The sequence below is a fragment of the Octopus bimaculoides genome, chromosome 5, assembly GCF_046866305.1.
Source record: "Octopus bimaculoides isolate indiv1 chromosome 5, ASM4686630v1, whole genome shotgun sequence".
Taxonomy (NCBI): domain Eukaryota; kingdom Metazoa; phylum Mollusca; class Cephalopoda; order Octopoda; family Octopodidae; genus Octopus; species Octopus bimaculoides.
The window spans coordinates 122623270-122643269 of NC_142932.1; the positions used below are offsets into that span (position 1 = coordinate 122623270).

Consider the following 20000-nt stretch of genomic DNA (forward strand, 5'->3'; position numbering starts at 1 on the left):
ATTTTGGATTTGAATTTCTATAATTTTGAAGTTTTATGACTTTTCATTTTGAACTCGACAAAGACAGTTAAGCGATTTACTTTTGTAAAGAATTACATCAAACCTTTTAAAATTTTACACTATTATCATCATTATTATTATTATTGTTGTTGTTGTTATCATTATTATTATTGTTGTTGTTATTATAAGCACAGATTTTCTTGGAACTCTTGGAGTCTTGCGCGCGTAGCGGGGCTGCTATCTGCAGCATACAGTACCATGTTATTTGTTCTTTTCAATTATCTCATCGGTGTTATTAGCTCCCTTTGGGTGTTTGCTATTGAGAGGTTTTTTTGGCAATTTATCAGTAAGAATACATAAGGCAGTAGTTTTAACACGGGTTTTGCTTGGCTTTTTCTGTGCTGATTCTGGGATTTGTTGTATTTGGAATTCACTTAGATATTTCTTTGCCTGTTTTGTAACTGAGTATGATGTTATCTTATTTTCATGCTTTAAGACAAGTTTTAACATCCAGTCATCAGAGATGTTCAAGTTGGTGTTTAGGCCGATTATTGTTATTATCATTGGTGGAAGATCTACGGCAGCAATAAAGAAATCTAATGGTGAGTAACAGCGATGACGTTCTTGGGGAAACTCCAGGCGTCGACGGGGATGAACTAACTGGGTCTATTTCGGAGTACTTTCGGCCCTGGTACTACCATGAATTACTCACAGAAATCCCTGGCTTGGCAGTGCTACCGAGGAGCACAGCCAATTCGAGATAAACTTTGCAGGCACGGGAGCTCTGTCACGCGGGACTGCTCGAGATGCACGCAGAGCGAGGAAACCGTTCTACATGCACTTGTGCAGTGTCCGAGTATTGCTGACTTGTGGAGTTGTCGAACAGCTGTTATCTTGTGTGGATGAATCCTACTATCGAAAGAGGTTATGTGCTGATAGGATTGAGTTGAGGAAAGACACCTTCCTCTTCGGTCAAGCATTCATTAACTTAAAGTTCCAATTGGAAAGGAAAGTGAGAGTGAAAAGCGAAGTGCTACTTTCCAGTGAATTTGTGAAAAGATGGGTGACTGGCAGAAATGGTTAAAGTGATTGACCCTACTCTAAGTATGCGCCTGGAGATTGGAAAGCAGGAGAGAGGGCTTTGTTGGTCGGAGAAATCCTGGATCTGTGGGGTTCATTGAGTGGCTCTAGCTGAAGTTTCTCTTATGCCAGGAGGCTGCATCATTTATATTATCACAGACTTTGTACCCTATTTATATTTTTTCGCATTTCACTGTCTTTTCCATTTTTTCTCTCCATCTTTTATGTAAATCCTCACACAAATTGTCTGTTCTTGTGATGCCCCCTCATCTATGCCCTTGTGGCTAATAAAAGAAGTCATCATCATTATTATTATTATTATTATTATTATTATTATTATTATCATTATTATTATTATTATTATTATTATTGTTATTATTATTATTATTATTATTATTATTATTATTATTATTATTATTATCATTATTATTATTATTATTATTATTATTATTATTATTATTAGTAGTAGTAGTAGTAGTAGTAGTAGTAGTAGTAGTAGTAGTAGCAGCAGCAGTTGTGAAATTGTTGCTTCTTGTCCTGACGAAAAGAATCCTGCACGGTTCCTGAGTTTTAATTAACTTTTGTTGATTGTTTTAAAAAATTGGATGTTTTTTTCCCCCCTTTTAATCGTATCGCATTGAACCTGTACAATGGATGCTGAGAAGTATATTTCTGATGTTGTTCACTCAATGTGTCAGAAAAAGATTTTGAAAGTGTTTTTCTTTAAATTGCATACACTCGACGCAAGATGTCGTCGAGAGGTATGGTTAATCAGACACACACACACACACACACACACACACACACACACACACACACACACATACACACACACACATGCACACCACCACCGCCACTACCAAAGAAAACACTTTAACAATTGCATCGGAAATAGATAAAACAAAAAGAAATTTTACCAAAAATACTGTACAACGGAGTACACACATTTTGAAAGAAAAAAAGTTTCCGTATACTTGATATTGGCGAGAACGATTGTTGCGACGCTTTTGACAATAACATTAGCAACACGTTCATGCATGCACATATTTTGCTAAATGAGAGTATTTACATATTTATCAATGGTAGCGATTCGAGTGAAAGTTCTATTGGGAATTTAAATGAAACAATAGAGTATGTGAAAATGTTATGTTAAGCAATCGAACGCGTCTCTATTCCAAGCTGTCATACACGCGCGCAAGAGAAGAAAGTTGAACTATGTGTGCATTGCCAAAATTAAAAGGGCTTTCCTTGAATTCTCCAAAGAATAGCTAAAAGCAGCCCTCCCCGATACGTGGGCTGAGATCATGTACATCAGGTATTATATATATAATATTTTCACTAGACTTCTTTTAAATAAACGTTTTTAGTATAAAATATTCTAGCTTAAACTATTGCATCGTTTAATATGTGCTAATTCTATCTTTTTTATTCTAACCTTAAACATCATCATCATCATCATCATCATCATCATTATTATTATTATCATTATTATTATTATTATTATTATTATTGTTATTATTATTATTTCCCTTTATCACAGGTTTTGTTGGAGCTCCTGGAGTCGTGCATGCGTAGCGGGCTTGCTACGTGCAGCCTATGATACCATGCTATTCGTTCTTTTCAGCTCTCTAATAATTTCCTGATTATTCTGGCCGTGTCAAGGAGGCAAACCTTTTGTAACAGTTCTACTGGGTACCCTATTCCAATTTCATTTATATTCCCCTTGATTCCTTCTGAAGCTATTCCCAAGGACCCAACAATAATTGGCACTATCTCCACCTTCATTTTCCATAGCCAGACTATTTCATACTTAAGAGGGTTGTATTCATTTTTCCGCCTTCTTTCTTGATTATTCGTGGGTTAAAGGGGTATGCAACATCAAACTAAATAGCATATGTGGTGCATCTTGTCAATATTTGGAGAATTATTATTATTATTATTATTATTATTATTATTATTATTATTATTATTATTATTATTATCATTATTATTATTTACTGATTCCTGTTGCTCTTCCTTCTTCATGGAGCCTGGATCCAATAAATGGTTCTAAGGCATCAAACAGGCTGTTGTTACTGTTTAATGGAGAGCACCTTTTTGAGTATGTGGGTTGTTTCCAGGATGCTGATTTTTGGGACGTTGATGTTACCAGGCAGTCTGTATGTGAACTTATTCATTCCTTTCCTGATAGGCCCTCGAGTACCAACAACGATAGGTATTTCTTCAGCATTCCGGTTTATTTTTATCTCTAAGTCTTTGTAGTTTGATAATTTTTCAGTGACTTTTGGTGCTGTACTCTCTGATGGTATTGCCACCTATACTATTAGGCATTTCTTTTTTTTTTTTCTTCTTGATAATGATGTCCGGACGTTTTGCTGTTACTTCCCGGTCTGTATGAATAAGTATAGTATGTTGGTGTTCTCATTTTCCATAACTGATCGATATTCATACCATTTCTCGTTAGTTTTAATGTTTATATTCTTTGGAGGCCTTCCAGTGCATGTATGTTGTTGCCTTGTTATGACTTAGTAAGTTCTGGGCAGCCCGAGACAAGGTGGTCTGCTGTTTCTTCGACCTTGTCACAGAGCCTGAATTAGGGTCGGTGCGTTCTGTTTCTGCTTTAAGGCCAGCTGCTCTGAGCCACTGGCGTATCATGTGATGGTCTACGTCAGCATCCTTTATTCTTTTTGCATGTTTCCCGTACATTGCCTTTTCCTTTCATTTTGCACTTAATTATTTTCCCCTTCATCATGATCCTTGACTATTTGAAGGAGAGAGTCTTCTGTTCTCTCAAGATACTTGTCCAGTCCATCGATGGTGGTTTTGTATGCTAGTTGTAGCTGGATAAGGCCATGGCCACTGTTTCTTATTGGAAGTCTGTCAGTATCTGGTTTTGGGTGGTACACTTTCTTCACTGTTAGCATTTTCAGTGTTTTGACGTCTAGTCTGCTCAGATGGTTCATTGTCCTGTTGATTATGTTGAAGCTGGAAGTTACAACTGGCACAGCCAGTGTTGACGGCTTCAAATTTGATAGAAGCATTCAATTCAGATCTGGGCATCATTCTGGCTCCTCTTTTCTAATTATTTTCCTTCATTAAGGAGGGTTGTGTTCCGTCACCTTCATTGACCCCATGGTATTTATAAGTGCCTCCATGTTATAATTCTTTTATGACGGTTGTGGCATCAAGTTCTACATTGCTGGTGCTAGTCAGTTTCCCACGTTTGAGGGTGGCTTTTGCACATTTATCTTGGCCAAATTCCACACTGATGTCATCACTGAATGTTTTTACTATGTTGAGGTATCCAATTTGTTGAATGCCATCCCCTTGGAATATTACACATTTAATATTTACAAGTTTGATGTCAGTATGCATTTCTCATAGCTCAGGTGGAGGGTGGTCTTCCATGCCTTCATGTTGGTTTTAATGAAATCAGTGATGGTTTGACAGATCATATAAATTTCGAGGCTCTTTGAATCCAGCTACGGGGGGAATTCTGTCATAAGTTTTCTTGCAATCTACCCATGCTGTGGAGAGATTCTTCCTTTCTTCTACTCTTCACTTCTTAGATGGCTTCGTTGATTAACAGTTAAACTTTACAGCCATAACTTCCTTTTCGGCACCTTTCTTTTTCTTTTGATAGCAGCTTGTCTTTCTTTTGAGAAATATGTAAATCCTTTCTGTTATAATAGATGTGAGGGCTGGTAGGTTATAGGCCTGTCATTTTGAGAGTTTGTAGTCTCATTTGTCTCAGGAAGGAGATATGTTAATCCTTCCGTAGGCCATTTCAAGTATGAATCAAGGGCTTTCAGGATGTTATTACAAGCCAATGATAGGTCTTTATGGGTGCTAACAAGAGTCTTAATCCAAACATTAGTAACTCCATCGTACCCCGTTGCTTCCTAGTACCCTATTTTATTGATGGCATATGTAGTTTCTTCTAATGTTACAGCGGTTTCGACTTCCATATTAAGCTCTTGTCGTTCCAGATCCCTTCTGTGTCCTTATAGCTTTGTTCTTGCTATGATCCTTTTCAGTGTTCCCAATTTGCTGACATGTGAAATTATATCATATGTTACCGTCTGTAGGTCGGTTTCAACTATCATTGATCCATTGTAAAGATTGCTTCCACTGTCTATTTTTGTGACAAAGAGTCTGTCGCTATTCTTCAGCCTGGTGGCTATTAATTATGGTAAATGAAGTTAAAAGCTCTGAAGACGGGTATTTTTTCAGCAAAACTCTCACCAACATCAAGTTCAACGTGAAACTGAAGTTAATGGTGGGGATGGAAATCCTGCTGCTCCACTAAATTTTATAAGTGATAATTGAGATTTTGACTCGGTGGACTAATATCTCAGTGGGGATCGAACTCAGTAAAGTAAATATACTCGGAGTAGATGGTTGCTGGGATTGTGGAGTTCACTAAATAACTCTGAACACAACAACGTATTGAAGCAGATATACAAAAGCCACTAAAAAGTTAAAGTAACCTAGAGGGAAGGAATGAAAGTCATGTCGCTGTTGATGACACCACGGTGTAATTACCGTATTTTCCAGCATACAAGTCGGACTTTTCAGACCAAAATTTACAGCCAAAATGGTAGGTCCAAGGAAATTTTGGAGGACCGAAAATTCCTTATGAAATGCTGCAGGATTTGAAAAAAAAAAGAGTTAAAATGTTTGAATGTTCACATTATATTCTAAATCAACTTATGTGCCGGATATACAGTATTGATCTATCATTATTCATTAGTCTGAGTAAACCAGGATCCGAGTGTAAATTGTACAAAGTCGCTTTTAAACGTAATCAACGAATTGTTCAGATTTATATACAGTAAGCCCCCGACTATCGTGTGACGTTCCAAAACACCCCGCGATAGGTGAAAACCCGCGAAGTAGAAACAGTACTGTACTGTATATTTTTTATTCTTTTTTAAAATTTGTATATATTTATTTTATTATAAATGCAAAACAACACCACGGAGGAATCGACGTAAGCATAAATAATAAACCACGATAGGTGAACCGCGATATGGCGAAGGATTACTGTATTACTAATTCGAAGTAGGAGATATAATCTATTGTTGAAAGTAATAGCTGTTAGGAATGATAAAATTACAAACAGTGAAATACTAAAGACTTGGACGAATTACTTGAAGATGATTAATTTCAGTGTCAGAATAGCTCTTTCCACTATGAGTACAAGACCTGGAATTAAGAGGGAGGGGCAGTCGGTTACATTGACTACCATTGTTCAACTGGTACTTATTTCATCGATTTCGAAAGGATGAAAGGAAAAGTACAGATCGGTGGTATTTGAACTCAAAACCTAAAGCCAGGAGAAATGCAGTTAAGCCGCTAAGTATGTATTCTGAGTTCTAATGATGCTGCCATATCGCCGCCCTTTCACTGTCAGAATAAAGAGGAATACAAGGCGGCGATCTGGCAGAAACGGTAGCATGCCGGACGAAATGCTTTGCGGTATTTCGTCTGTCTTTATGTTCTGAGTTCAAATTACACCGAAGTCGACCTTGCCTTCCTTCCTTCCTTTCGGGGTCGATAAATTAAGTACCAGTTGCGTACTGGAGTCGATCTAACCGACTGGCGCTCTCCCCCAAAATTTCGGTCCTTCTGCTTAGAGTAGAAAAGAATAAAGAGGAATATATTTCGAGTTAGAATCTGCTGCAACCTCGAAAAACAATGAACGAAAACAAATACTCTTGTTTAGTATTCAAAATTATTACAAAATTATTGTACACGTATATACTATGGCACCGTGCACATACATACATACATACAATTTGTATATATTATAGTATTAATAAGAGATTTGATACACAGTAATTAGACCGAAGCATCAGCTAAAGAGATAAGGAGACATGGGTTCGTATCTTATTAGGCTATCGCATTAATTTCTTATTTAGTTTTACATTGGCTTTGTATATTTTCACCCCACTTTATTACAAAATGTAGAACCACATACACACACATGTGAAAGCGCGTACGTGCACACTCATACATACTGTATCACACTGTATGTACGTATGTGTGTGTGTGCGTGCGTGCGTATATATATATATATATATATATATATATATATATATATATATATACATATATAAATATATATATATGTGTGTGTGTGTGTGTGTGTGTGTGTGTGTGTGTGTGTCTATGTGTATATATATATGTATGTGTATATATATATATATATATATATATGTATATATATGTATATATATGTTTATATATATGTGTGTATATGTATATATATTATATATATATATATATATTATATATATATATATATATATATATATATATATATATATATATATGTATATATATATATATATATATATATATATATATGTATATATATGTATATATATATATATATATATATATATATATATATATATATATATATATATGTATATATATATATATATATATATATATATATATATATATATATATATATATTCTTTATATATATATATATATATATATATATATATATATATATATATATATATATATATTCTTTATATATATATATATATATATATATTCTTTATATATATATATATATATATATATATATATATATATTCTTTATATATATATATATATATATATATATATATATATATTCTTTATATATATATATATATATATATATATTCTTTATATATATATATATATATATATATATATATATATATATATATATATATATATATAATATATATGTATATATATATGTGATGGTAATGATTAAAGAATCTCTTTTCCTTTTGATCTCATCCCCTATCTTTCTCTCTCTTCTAATTCTCCTCCAATGCTGTTGTTGTTCCACTCATCACCCTTTCCTCGCCTTCAACTTCCAGCAACATTGTTGTCAGGGGGCGACCAACTGGCAGCCTGTTTTGACACGTGTTAACACCTCCTTTGCGAGCTTTTAAAATCTTATTTTGAGTTGTCCTTTTTTTTCTTCTTTTATTGCTGGCAATGATTAATAGGTTTTCTATCATATAGATTGTGTTACTGATACCCTCTAAACACCTTTTTTTACTCTTCATAGTGCTTCGTCTCTGTTGGTTTTACATTAAAAACTGCGATAGAATTCACACTGCTCTGTTCCATTAAGTTCATCTATTCAGAATGGTTCTTTTCAGCTCAGTTCACTGGTTGAATTTGGTGTATTTCGTTTGCTCAATATATTTGTTTTTCAGTGTTATACTCTTCTTGAGGGGACAGATGACCGAGTCAACAGGGTACTGGACACCCAGCTAAGAATGGGGTTAGTTGAAAGCAAGATCAGCATTTCTTCTTGTTACTGACGTTACATTTAGCCTATGGATAACCCATTTAACTCTCTAACGGTCCAGTTCAGAATTCTCCAAATAAGTACTGCATGGCAGCTACAATTCTTTAAGAAAGCAACGACAAAACTATAAATTTGACTGATGCTTTCCTTGTTTGATTGCAACGTATTGGTTGCAACACCACTTGAAGGGAAAATCACTGACCCATTCCTTATTCAAGATTATATTAACGCACCACCCTACAGCTCGCAGTTAGATACCTCAACGTTGCTAAAATGCTAAATCACATTATTACTAAGGATCGATCTTACTGAGCACATCTTTAACGTGGCAAAAACTGAATGAGAAAGACTGGCTTTTTGAGGCTAGGAAACATATCTTTCATCATCTACAAATTCCTGTACAAGAATCAATTAAGATTCCCAATGAAGTATTGCTTTCACACATAGAAGGACAGTGTTACTGCTAAACTCACAGTCATCCTAGAGAGCACACAAGAAGGGCTACTCGACTTGAAGTAACTCACCAATGCACTCAACCGTAACTACAGTGGTCACTGTTCATCAAAACTGGCTGGATTTGTGCTGCTCTTATTCAATCACTTCTCAGCAACTTGTCTCTTCTTCTCTTACTATCCATAAGGTGATCTTCCTATCCTCTACACTAAACATTATTCCCATTCCTTCCTCCTCCGAATGGTAGCTCTCTGGAATCCCCTTCTTGGTTTTTCTTGCAGTCGTCGACTTGCAATCACTCGGAGGAATATTAAGCAAGTCGATCTAACTAATGCAGTTCAGACAAGAACTGTTTCTTCTCAGTTTGTTTCAGATAAGATATATATATGAAGCTGAATGAGTCAACAAAAGCGCTTGTATGTGGTCAGTCGAACTGCAGGAAATAGCACTCAGTTCTCGCTCACATCACACACATCACACACCACCATCATAAAAAGAGAAACGACACATTAGAAATCGTTGTTCCAGATACAATATTTGCCGAAATAAAGAATTAGATGATCATCGCTTGATTGCCTGTCATCATAAGTCTGCTCAATTAAAGCTAACTTTGTGGCTAAACAGCAACTACATGAAGACGAAGTGTCCAATTTGTATCCCTCTTGTATTATGAAATACTGACCTGTTCAACGCAACCAATTCTGTCTTGTTTGTTTTGGTCTAAGATACTTGACACCGGCATCATTCGGCATTACTTAACGTTTCTATTCGTTTCTTTTCTTCTTCACGCTACATTATTTTAAGCACACATTAAATCTACACATTTCGGGTTGTCCTACTTTGTTCGAATCTGTTCGGTTCTGTCCATTTCTGTCTTGGTTTTGCTTTGGTCCAGATTGTCCATCTCTTCTCGACTTTCTTCACTCCAATTCACATATGCAGTAACTTGCACATTCTTAAAACTTAGTGATAAAGGATCATATATGAATTTAATTATTACTTCAGATCTTGACACAAGGCCAGCAATTTCAGGGGAGGAGGTAAGTCGTTTACATCGATCCCAATGCTCAAATGGTATTTATTTCATCGACCTCGAAAGGATAAAAGGCAAAGTCGACTCGAAGCCATTTGAACTCAGAACGTAAAGAACCGGGAGAAAGGCCACCTAATCATTTTGTTTGACGCGGTAACCATCCTACCAGTTCGCCACCTTCTATGAATCTGATAATGAAAGTAATTTTATAATATTAAGGCAAAGTTTATAGTATCATGAACAATTCACTAAGTTATTTTCCCTTCCTTACAAAAAATATTCCAATATCACCAATAAATTCAAACATTTTCACTCTTATTCCAGGTAGTGGAATATTCAAATCTTTCACGAAGTATATCATTTACATCTGTGAATATTGCATTATTATTAAACCACTAACGAATGCCTTCTAACCAGGTCCATGTTGCCAGCCTCACTTGGTTCTTTTGTGTTGTGTGTCTGTCATTTATATTTTATTTCTATATTTATGAGCCAAGTGTATTATGAACACACTGACGTCCTAAAAAGGACAAGTTGTTCTCTTGTGACATACACACCAGCGACTAGCATATTTGCATTCGAATGTGCCAGAACGTATTAAGAGTAAACTTGCAACTCATCATTTAAGAACTCGCTGTACAGAGTGAAAATAACAATTATTTATTTATATATTTTTATAACTTGTCAATTGCAAATAGTTGATGCGTAATTCCTTGGCCTCTTTTTATGTTCGCAGATTATCGACATCAAATGCACTTCTATTATAACGTATCGTTTCTGGAACGTAAAGAAAATATCTTACAAGCGGAGTTCCATATATTTAAATTGCGACCCAAAACTGTTCAACCAAATATACTTAAATCTCATTTAGTTACGGTAAGTACTTCTTTGTCATCAGCGTAGGTGCATTTATGTGTTAATATGTATGTATGCGTATGTGTAAATATGTATTATGAATGCATGTATGCATGCATGCATGTATATGCGTTCCGCCAGGTTAGCTCTAGTGGAAGGCATTATTTGAAGTTAATGAAGGCAGATTGTTAGGGTTGATGGCCTTGTTAGTTTGAAGCAACCAGATGTACATTCTTAATTGATGTGTAGTATGATTAGAAAATTAAGATCAGAAAAATATGATGTGATAAAAGTTATAATTAAGTCTTTAAGAGAAATATGTATTGCCTGGAGCAATGAAATAAAAGATGGTGTAAAAAGCTTTTGTAAAATAGTCATTCATGAATGAGTAATGAATATATCTATAAATTAAGATGAAAAATAGAAAAATCGGAAAAGTGAAAGTTCATAGTAATTCTTCATAGATAGATAGATATCCTGAAATTTTAAGTGATATTATTATGAATAATGTTATTTTAATTAATCCAAGAAATCTGGAAAACAATTCTAAGCTTGTTTTGTCTTATTCTAACGTTTTCGACGAAGTATAAACCTGAATGTACTTAGCGAAATAATGAGGTAAAAATCATAAAATAAATGTTCGAGATTATAAATTTGTTTACGAAGGAAATAGAATTAATTAGATAATTAAAGCCACCATTCACATGAAAAATGATGGATAAGTTACTGCTGACATATTTCATTCATAAAACATTAATAAGCTAACTGGAAATAAATATGTGAGGGACAAAACGGTAGCATGTTATTAATATTATTTTCATTATTCGAACAAATCCGGGGGACCATTCTGGACAGGTTCTAAAAAACATAATACTTCGTGGAAGAATTATTTTACTTTCTTATGTACTATTATGTTCTGTGAGTCCTTTAGCCGCTTGGTACATAATGAGTAGGCGGTGACTAGATGGTTTTATTTTCAGGTCTTGTATTTTGGAGCAAATCCATCTCGTGAAGTAAAGTCCCGAAGCGCACCGAAGTGACAGGGCATCACGGAAAGCACTATAAAAGTGTAAGCTAAAGAAACGCTCATATGTTGTACAATGCCTTCGCTAACTGCAATGGTAAAACCATGCCTTCACAAAATGCCTGAGTATAGGTATGTAGAGGCGACTATTTGAGAGTTAAGACGACCATCTCACAGGTATGTGAACGAATGTTCTATTGACTTCTTCAAAGGGGTCCTTTGAATATATAATGATTTCTACAACAAAAGCTACTAAGCTACCACTATCTTAGAAGAGATAGGAGCAATCGATTAAACCAGTCTTGGTACTTTAGTCGTACTTATTTTATCTACCCCTGATTGCTGAAAACAAACTCGACCTCACCGAAATTTGAACAGAAAACAGAGTAACGCAAATAAATATCGTAAGACACTTCTATTCTACTCTCTCAGTGGTTTCCAGTCTGAGGTCCACAAACCTCTGGCGGGTCCAGCAAGGTAGTACAGAAGAATATGTTCAGCACTTAAAAAAAACTGTAGTATAAACTGCATAAGTATTTAGTTGCATATGCTTATTCAGTTATATATATATTTCAACATAAAATTAGGAAAACGAGTTAAATCAATAAAATCGGTTTATTGCAGTAGGTTTTTCGGAAGCCCGCAGTCCGTGAAAAAATTCGTTTGAATGAAAAGGGGTCAGTGGTATCGAAATGGTTATGTACCACCAGACTCTTCTTCTTTTTGCCAATCCACCGCCATTTCTGCACATACAGCATATTTGATTATGAGATATCACGGTTTCATCAGAGAAAAAAAAGACTTTCCATTTCGAGCTACTCACCCCGCCATTTCACGGAAGAGTAACTTTTGTATTTAAATCAGGGAAGAAGGCAGAACTTATGACTCTTTACAGGATCTTCAAGACTGGTGGGATGGAGGAAGGTATCCTCAAACCTGAAGCCTGACCAGAATGCTTACAATACAATGGACTCCTCTAAAAGCACTCAAAATGCCAGGTGGTGGTGACAAACTGAGTGACAAGAAGGCTATAGAGGGATTTGAACTCAGAAAGCAAAGAGTTTGAACAAATAGGGGAGAGCGTCCAGGACAAGGTTCTTACAATTCTGCCAATAATGCATTGCAGTTTATTGGCAATTTTTATCGACTCTGAAGGAGATGAAAAGCAGGGCTAACCCCAGCAGATTTTGAACTCAGAGCTCAAGAGAACTGGAACAATGATCGCGAGGCATTGAGTCCGACTCTCAAACAACTTTGCCAAATCGTTGCTTTATATCTACCATTAAATTCATACCATAACTGTCCTACCAACTCTCGCGACTATCGCAATAACATGTTACTTCTTTTTCATAATGGCACAGAAATATAATTTATTGTCTTGTGATAGTTTTTTGTTGCTGTTGTTGTTACTTTCTTGTTGTTGTTGAAGTAAGCCGTACGTCTTCCATTGAATCGGGAATCAGTAAATAAACCATCATACAAATAAAACGTTTTTTACGAGCCACTGTCCAAATTAAATGAATAAACACAAAACCTAGATCTTTTAAGTCGAAACTCGATATTTTCTCACACTGCTCACTCCCTACTCTACAAGTCAATGATGGCTGCCTAATACAATTCAAATCTGTATTTGACATGTAAATCCTTGATTTAATGTCATTTTTTTCTTTTTGCTTCTCATGAAATGAAATAGTTCTTATTTGTTATCAATTTCTTACCATTTGAACGAAGAGCAAAATGTAAACACGTGTGTCACATACTCTAATGTGAACAATTTATATATTAAGCACTGAAGATATTTTGTATAAAGAACACCCAAACTCTAAGTCTGTCTCCCGAAATCATATTTTGTTTTTAATTCCTCTACTCTTTTTCCCAGTAATCTTAAAGTGAGGAGATCTATACAGACACCCCAACACAGAAAAATACATATATACGTCCATACATACATACTCTCCAACATATATACGTCCATACATACATACTCTCCAACATATATACGTCCATACATACATACTCTCCAACATATATACATACACATCCCTTTTTCCATCTATCCACCCATCCATTCATGCATACATATTCACATACGCGCGCGCGCACACAATCACACACAGTATGTATGTGTGTATGAGTATTTAAATGTCAGAAAATACATACGTACCCGACAGAGTACATCATAATTAATCTTAGCGAGCTATTATCACCAAAAATTCTCGACAAATGAGGCATATCTGTGTAGTAGTTCTAACACATCGAGCAACCACTAAGAGATCCCTCATTGGCCTGTCTATGACAATATTGCATGTTCTTAAAAGAACAGAACTACGATCAAAGACGTTTATTTTTTTCCCTCAAACTCAATAAAGAACTTCAAGTAAACTTCTATTCTAAAATAGCAAGTTAAGAGACCACGGGAATCGTGTACAGAGCTGTTTGTTGTTGCTAAACATGAGATCAGCTCTGCTTCAGCATTCAGCAGATCTTTGATCAAAGGTGTTCCAGCTTCAACTACACCATCTTATTAACCACTTTATCGTATATATTCTTTTGCTTGCCTCAGTATCTAGAGAGGATTTGGCTATTTTCTCTACAGAGGCTCTCTCATTGGCTGGTATCTGAAGAGCTGTCTAGTTAGTATCTCTGGACATTTCATTTGAACTAGTGATGTCTACTGCAAGCGGTTTTATTTATAAAGCTTGCCTAGTCATACATAATAACATACAAACATACACGCGCGGGCACGCACGCATAAATACACACACGCACAAAAATATTTATATTAGCCTCTCTCTCTCTCTCTGTATATCTATCTATATACATCTCTCTCTCTCTCTCTCTCTTTCTCTCTCTCTGTATATATATGTGAGTGAAACTGGGTAGACGGAAACTGTACAGAAACCCATTCTAACTGAATAGTAACTATACGTCAAAGGCTGCAGTCCTGTCATACATACTTTGTCGCGGTGATTCTATCTGAGTAAAAGGATACACGTGCGCGAGACTCAGCCATTTAAACGTTGATTCATGAACAGGCTATATGGTTGGTCGAACGACGGAGATCCATCGCCACCGTTTCACATACATTCATGCACACAACTGCACGTGCGCGCGCGAGCACACACACACACTAAAGGTGTGTGTGTCTGTGTGTGCTTGTAATCATATATATGGGCGTTTGATTGTCATCAAGAAACGCCTACTTCATCTAAACTTGACGGGTCTCGCCTCAATAGTTTAGGCTTTTAGGTATGATTCATTTCTTTTATTATTATTATTATTATTATTATTATTATTATTATTATTATTATTATCATTTGTTGTTGTTGCTTTTCCTTATTTTTTCTCTTTTTTTCTTTTCCCATTTCCCACTACACACACACACACACACACACTCACCTATGTATGTATGCAGGGAGAGAAAAGAGAGGTATATGTATGTGTGTGCGTGTGTGTGCGTGCGTGCGTGCGTGTGTGTGTGTGTATGTGCGTGTGTGTGTGTGTGCGTGCGTGCGTGTGGGTGTGCGTGTTTAGTTCCTTTTACATATGAAATAGGCTATGTTTAAACTACAAGATACATATATGATATGTGTGTTGTCTATGTTTTGTGTGCGATTGTGTATTTGAGTATGGGTGCGTGTGCGTGAATGGTTGGTTGGCTACTTGGTAGTAATTTGTTTTTCCTGCTCTGTACTTAAAGTTTGGCTTGATAACTGAGTAGCGGGTAAAGAGATAGATACTCACTGGATTAATTCAGTGGCTCAAAGTTCAAATGACTATTTTCTAGCTCTTTACGTTCTGAGTTCAAATCACGCTGAGGTTCACCAAACATTTATCCTTTCAGGGTCAATAAATAAAGTACGGGTTAATGACGGGATCGATGGTTTAGACTAGAAACCCTCTCACAAAATAGCCAACCTTGTGTCTAAGTCAAAAATAATGGTTCTATGGTAAGAAGTTTGCTTCCCAGTCATTTGGCTCTGGGGTCAGTCCAGCTTTGTGGCACTTTGCACAAGTGTCTTCTACTATAGCCTCGGGTCAACCCAAGCCTTGTGTGTAGATTTGGTAGAGGGAAAAAAAAAAGAAACCCGTCGTTTATAAACATATATATATGTGCATGTGTGTCTCCCCCAACTGCTTGACAACCGGTGTTGGTGTGTTTACATCTCCCTAACATAGCATTTCGGAATAAGAAATCGATAGAACAAATATCAGACTTGGAAAAAAAAAAAGCAATGAAATCAATTCATTCGACTAGAAATTTTTCAAGATGGTGCCCCAGCATGGTCGTAGTCTAATGACTGAAAGAAGTAAAAGATTTGTTTATTTTTGTCATTTTTAACTATAAGTTGTATATTAGAACATATGCCTTTATGTGGATATGCGTATATTTGTATCTAGGCGTGACTGTGTGGCATAGGCGCGGGCGTGGCCGTGTGGTCAGAAGCTTGCGGCGAACTGGTAGAGTCGTGAGCAAGCCGGGCGAAATGCTTTGCGGTATTCCGTCTGTCTTTATGTTCTGTGTTCAAATTCCGCCGAGGTCGACTAAGCCTTTCATCTTCCGGGGTCGATTAAATAAGTACCAGTTACGCACTGGGGTCGATGTAATCGACTTAATTCCTTTGTCTGTCCTTGTTTGTCCCCTCTATGTTTAGCCCCCTTGTGGGCAATAAAGAAATAAGAAGCTTGCTTCCCAACCACATGTTTCCGGGTTCAGTCCCACTGCGTAGAGTCTTGGGCAAGTGTCTACTTGTGAGTGGGTTCGGTAGACGGAAACTGAAAGAAGCCCGTCGTATATGTATGTATATATGAATATACCTGTGTGTGTCTATGTTTCCATCCCCCACCACCATCCCCATCACCGCCTGACAACCGGTGTAGGTGTGATTACGCCTCCGCAACATAGCGGTTCGGCAAAAGAGATCGATAGAATAAGTACTAGGCTTTAAAAAATGTTCTGAGGTCGATTTGTTCAAGTAAAATCCTTCAAGGCGATGCTCCAGTATGGCCACAGTCAAATGAATGAAACAAATAAAAGAATAAAAGAATCTATGTACTTATGTATAAATGTATGTGTTTGCGTGTGTGCATATCTATGCGTGTATTTATATATGCGTGTAAATATATATGTACATATATGTTTGCTAGTATATATTATTCTCGTTTTATTTTTTTAAATTTCTGACCAATAGAAAAAGAGCCTGTCCCCCACATATGAAGAAGGCCCTTTCCATTGGTTGTGTGAATACATTTTCCTTATCTTCTTTCTTTCTATTCTTTTTTTAATTGTTCACATTTTTATCGTGTTTAGAAATCAATGTCGGGAATCATATTTGACATTTTGTCATATCTAAGAGAAAAGAGAAAAATTGTTATCAATCTCGCCTAGTTAATTATCTCAAAGAAACCTGTTAGTCATTGGTTTCATACCAGTAGCCACAAAGTGTATCTAAGTACATTGCGATTTTTTTATAAATACAATCTAAGGCCACAGAAGGCGGCAAGCTTGCAGAATCATTATCACATCGAGTGGTGTCTCTTCCAGTTCCTTACGTCCTCAGTTCAAATTCCGCTGAAATCGGCTTTGTCTTTCATCCTTTCTGGGTCGATAAAATAACTAGCAGTCAAGTACTAGGGTTGATATAATCGACTTGCTCCCTCCCTCAAACTTCAGACCTTGTGCCTATTGTAGAAAGAAAATTAAATTAAGGCCACAGAAAATCTGTACTAATGCGTTTTGCAAAACTTATTATTTAATTATTATTATGAGATTTAGTTATGCGGAGCATTAACCGAAGTTGTTAGAGCGTTGAGTACAATGCCCTGTGGTATTCTCTCCGGCTTTCCTTGTTCTGCGATGGAATCCTGCTGGAACTTTCTCTTCCATCCTTTCAAAAGCGGCAGCCGGTAGAATCGTTAGCAGGTCGGGAAAAAGGTTTATTGGCATTTCGTCCGTCTTTATGGTCTGAGTTGAAACTCCGCAGAAGTCGGTTTTGCTTTTCATTTTTTCAGGGTTGATAAAATAAGTTCTATAGTCGTAGGTGGTCACGTTTGGAAATCCAGCCAGAAAGTGTAAAGACGGTTGCTTCTGATAGGATCCTATGGAGGAAGTGCCTGAGGGTTCTACCCACCACGACCCTCTCAGGAATACTGGGCGGAAAAGATGGATGAATGGATGGAACAAATGAATCTTTTATCTTTTATCTTTTACTTGTTTCAGTCAATTAGACTGCAGCCATGCTGGGACACCATCTCGAAGAATGTTTAGTCGAATGAATCGACCCCAGTACTTATTTTCTTTTTGTTTCTTTTAATTAGTTTTGTTTCAGCAAAGCAATAATCAAAGTTATTTCAATCACAAAACTCATTTTTTTTTCAAAGTGTAACTAGGACTACATTACCTAACGGGTTGTTTCTTTTCTTAAAATGTCAGGGTGGGATTTAAAGGAGATTTGGCTACAATTTTTAGCAGGAAAATGACCATATACAGGCTCCTTTAGGTGTATGTATGTGTGTGTGTGTGTGTGTGGATGATTTTCTTCTGTTCAACATCTATAATGAGAAATATCTGCAACGAGGAAATTAGTAGGACATTAAACAAACACCATTGTTGTATGTTGTGAATGGGACGTTCCGGTATTAACGAGTAAAATAGCTTCAACAAAATTCAAGAAAATATTCGACTCAGTTTCTATTTCTGGATTACAACTTCTAGTATTCCAATATTGTTATAACTTCGAGACTGGGGCAAATTATTTGCGTATGCAACGTCGTAGATTACATTCTCTGTCAGATTAAATATCACAGATGTAAATCGATGAAGATAATTTTCCGTAACTTTTTTTTTTTTCCGTAAACAACAAGCTTTGTACCTATAAAAACAATAATAATGCTGCTGAAGTCCTTGAGAAAGGATTCGATGTCACAACTCTTCATTCTTATTCCCTTAAAAGCATCATATTTCACTCATTCATTTTTATGTCAGTAGCAAACATATCGTTTTGCTACTTAATTCGAATAAACGAGGTGGTTTTGTGAGATTAATGTCTCTTTTTATTGCGTTATAGAAGAGGACCCACCGCAGAGAATTATCAACAAACTGAACATACATCAAAATAGAAGGCTAACTTTTTTCAAGAAATGTTGAATAATCATATCACTGTAGTCTCTAGCATTAATTTAATCGAACCCAGAAGGATAAATGGAAATAAGATTTCATAGTCTCAGCAAAGCTTCTATCAAATTCCACGAACCCAGGTTCCCGTCTCCTCACCCGATGTGCACATTTGCTCCCAGCCGAAATTTCTAAACAACTTTTCATTGGTCTCCCCCTCTTGAGAACTCTAGCGAAAGCAAAGCTGTTGTATATGAAATTAGAAAACCTTTCGGTGATAAGAGCTTTCTGGTGAAATCGCTTGCTTAGAGTCAACGTCTATCTCACAGTTCAACTGAAAAATTTCTATCAACACTCACTGTCGAAACGCGTGTCATATTTTACTAGCTTTGTTGAATTCTAAAGTCTTATAATGCAGCGGCGCCAACCTTTTTTTGTACCACAGACCGGTTTTATGGTAGACAATTTTTCTATCGACCAAGGGATGCGTAACAAAACACAATCAAGTGCACAGTATATAATATATTATTACGTATGTAATACATATACAATATAATACACAAACACTCTAGACTGCGATAAAATAGAAATGAAATGTTAAAATCTATTCGTTCTGTGCGGCTCAGTGACAGATAATTCACGGCTCCATGCAGATCCGCGGCCCAGTGGCTGAAATCCCTCGCTGTGCGAGCCAGTATGTGCTCACTCTTGAACATATACTGGCTATCGTTTCCAACAATACATCCTTTCCACACAGTATTGGCTTCACTCTTTTTCGACCATCCATACGCATTCCAAACCCTTTCCAAACGACATCGATGAGACCATTCAACAACGGAACGCGATAACCTTCTCTCTTTCAACAGCACAAACACACAACCACTACGTCTATGTGGAAATAATGGCGTAGAAATAAAAAGTAAATGTAACATACATACGCTCACACTGGAACAAACAGAAACATGTGTGTTTGTACGTATGTATGTATGTATGTATGTATGTATGTATGTATCTATGTGTGTGTGTGTGTGTGTGTGTGTGTGTGTGTGTGTTTTACTGGCTTCAGCTAGAGGCTGAGGCCATGCTGGGGCACTGTCTTTCAGTGTGA

General features: G+C 36.3%; 1 protein-coding gene across 1 annotated transcript in view; it reads left to right on the forward strand.

The window, feature by feature from the left end:
* LOC106868706 (bone morphogenetic protein 7) overlaps window positions 1-20000 on the forward strand; it is a 152494-nt gene that overhangs the window by 126916 nt on the left and 5578 nt on the right. Inside the window, exon 2 of the mRNA XM_014914093.3 lies at window positions 10636-10775. Within this exon, the coding sequence (XP_014769579.1) occupies window positions 10636-10775 (140 nt within the window). The remainder of the gene's footprint in view (window positions 1-10635; window positions 10776-20000) is intronic.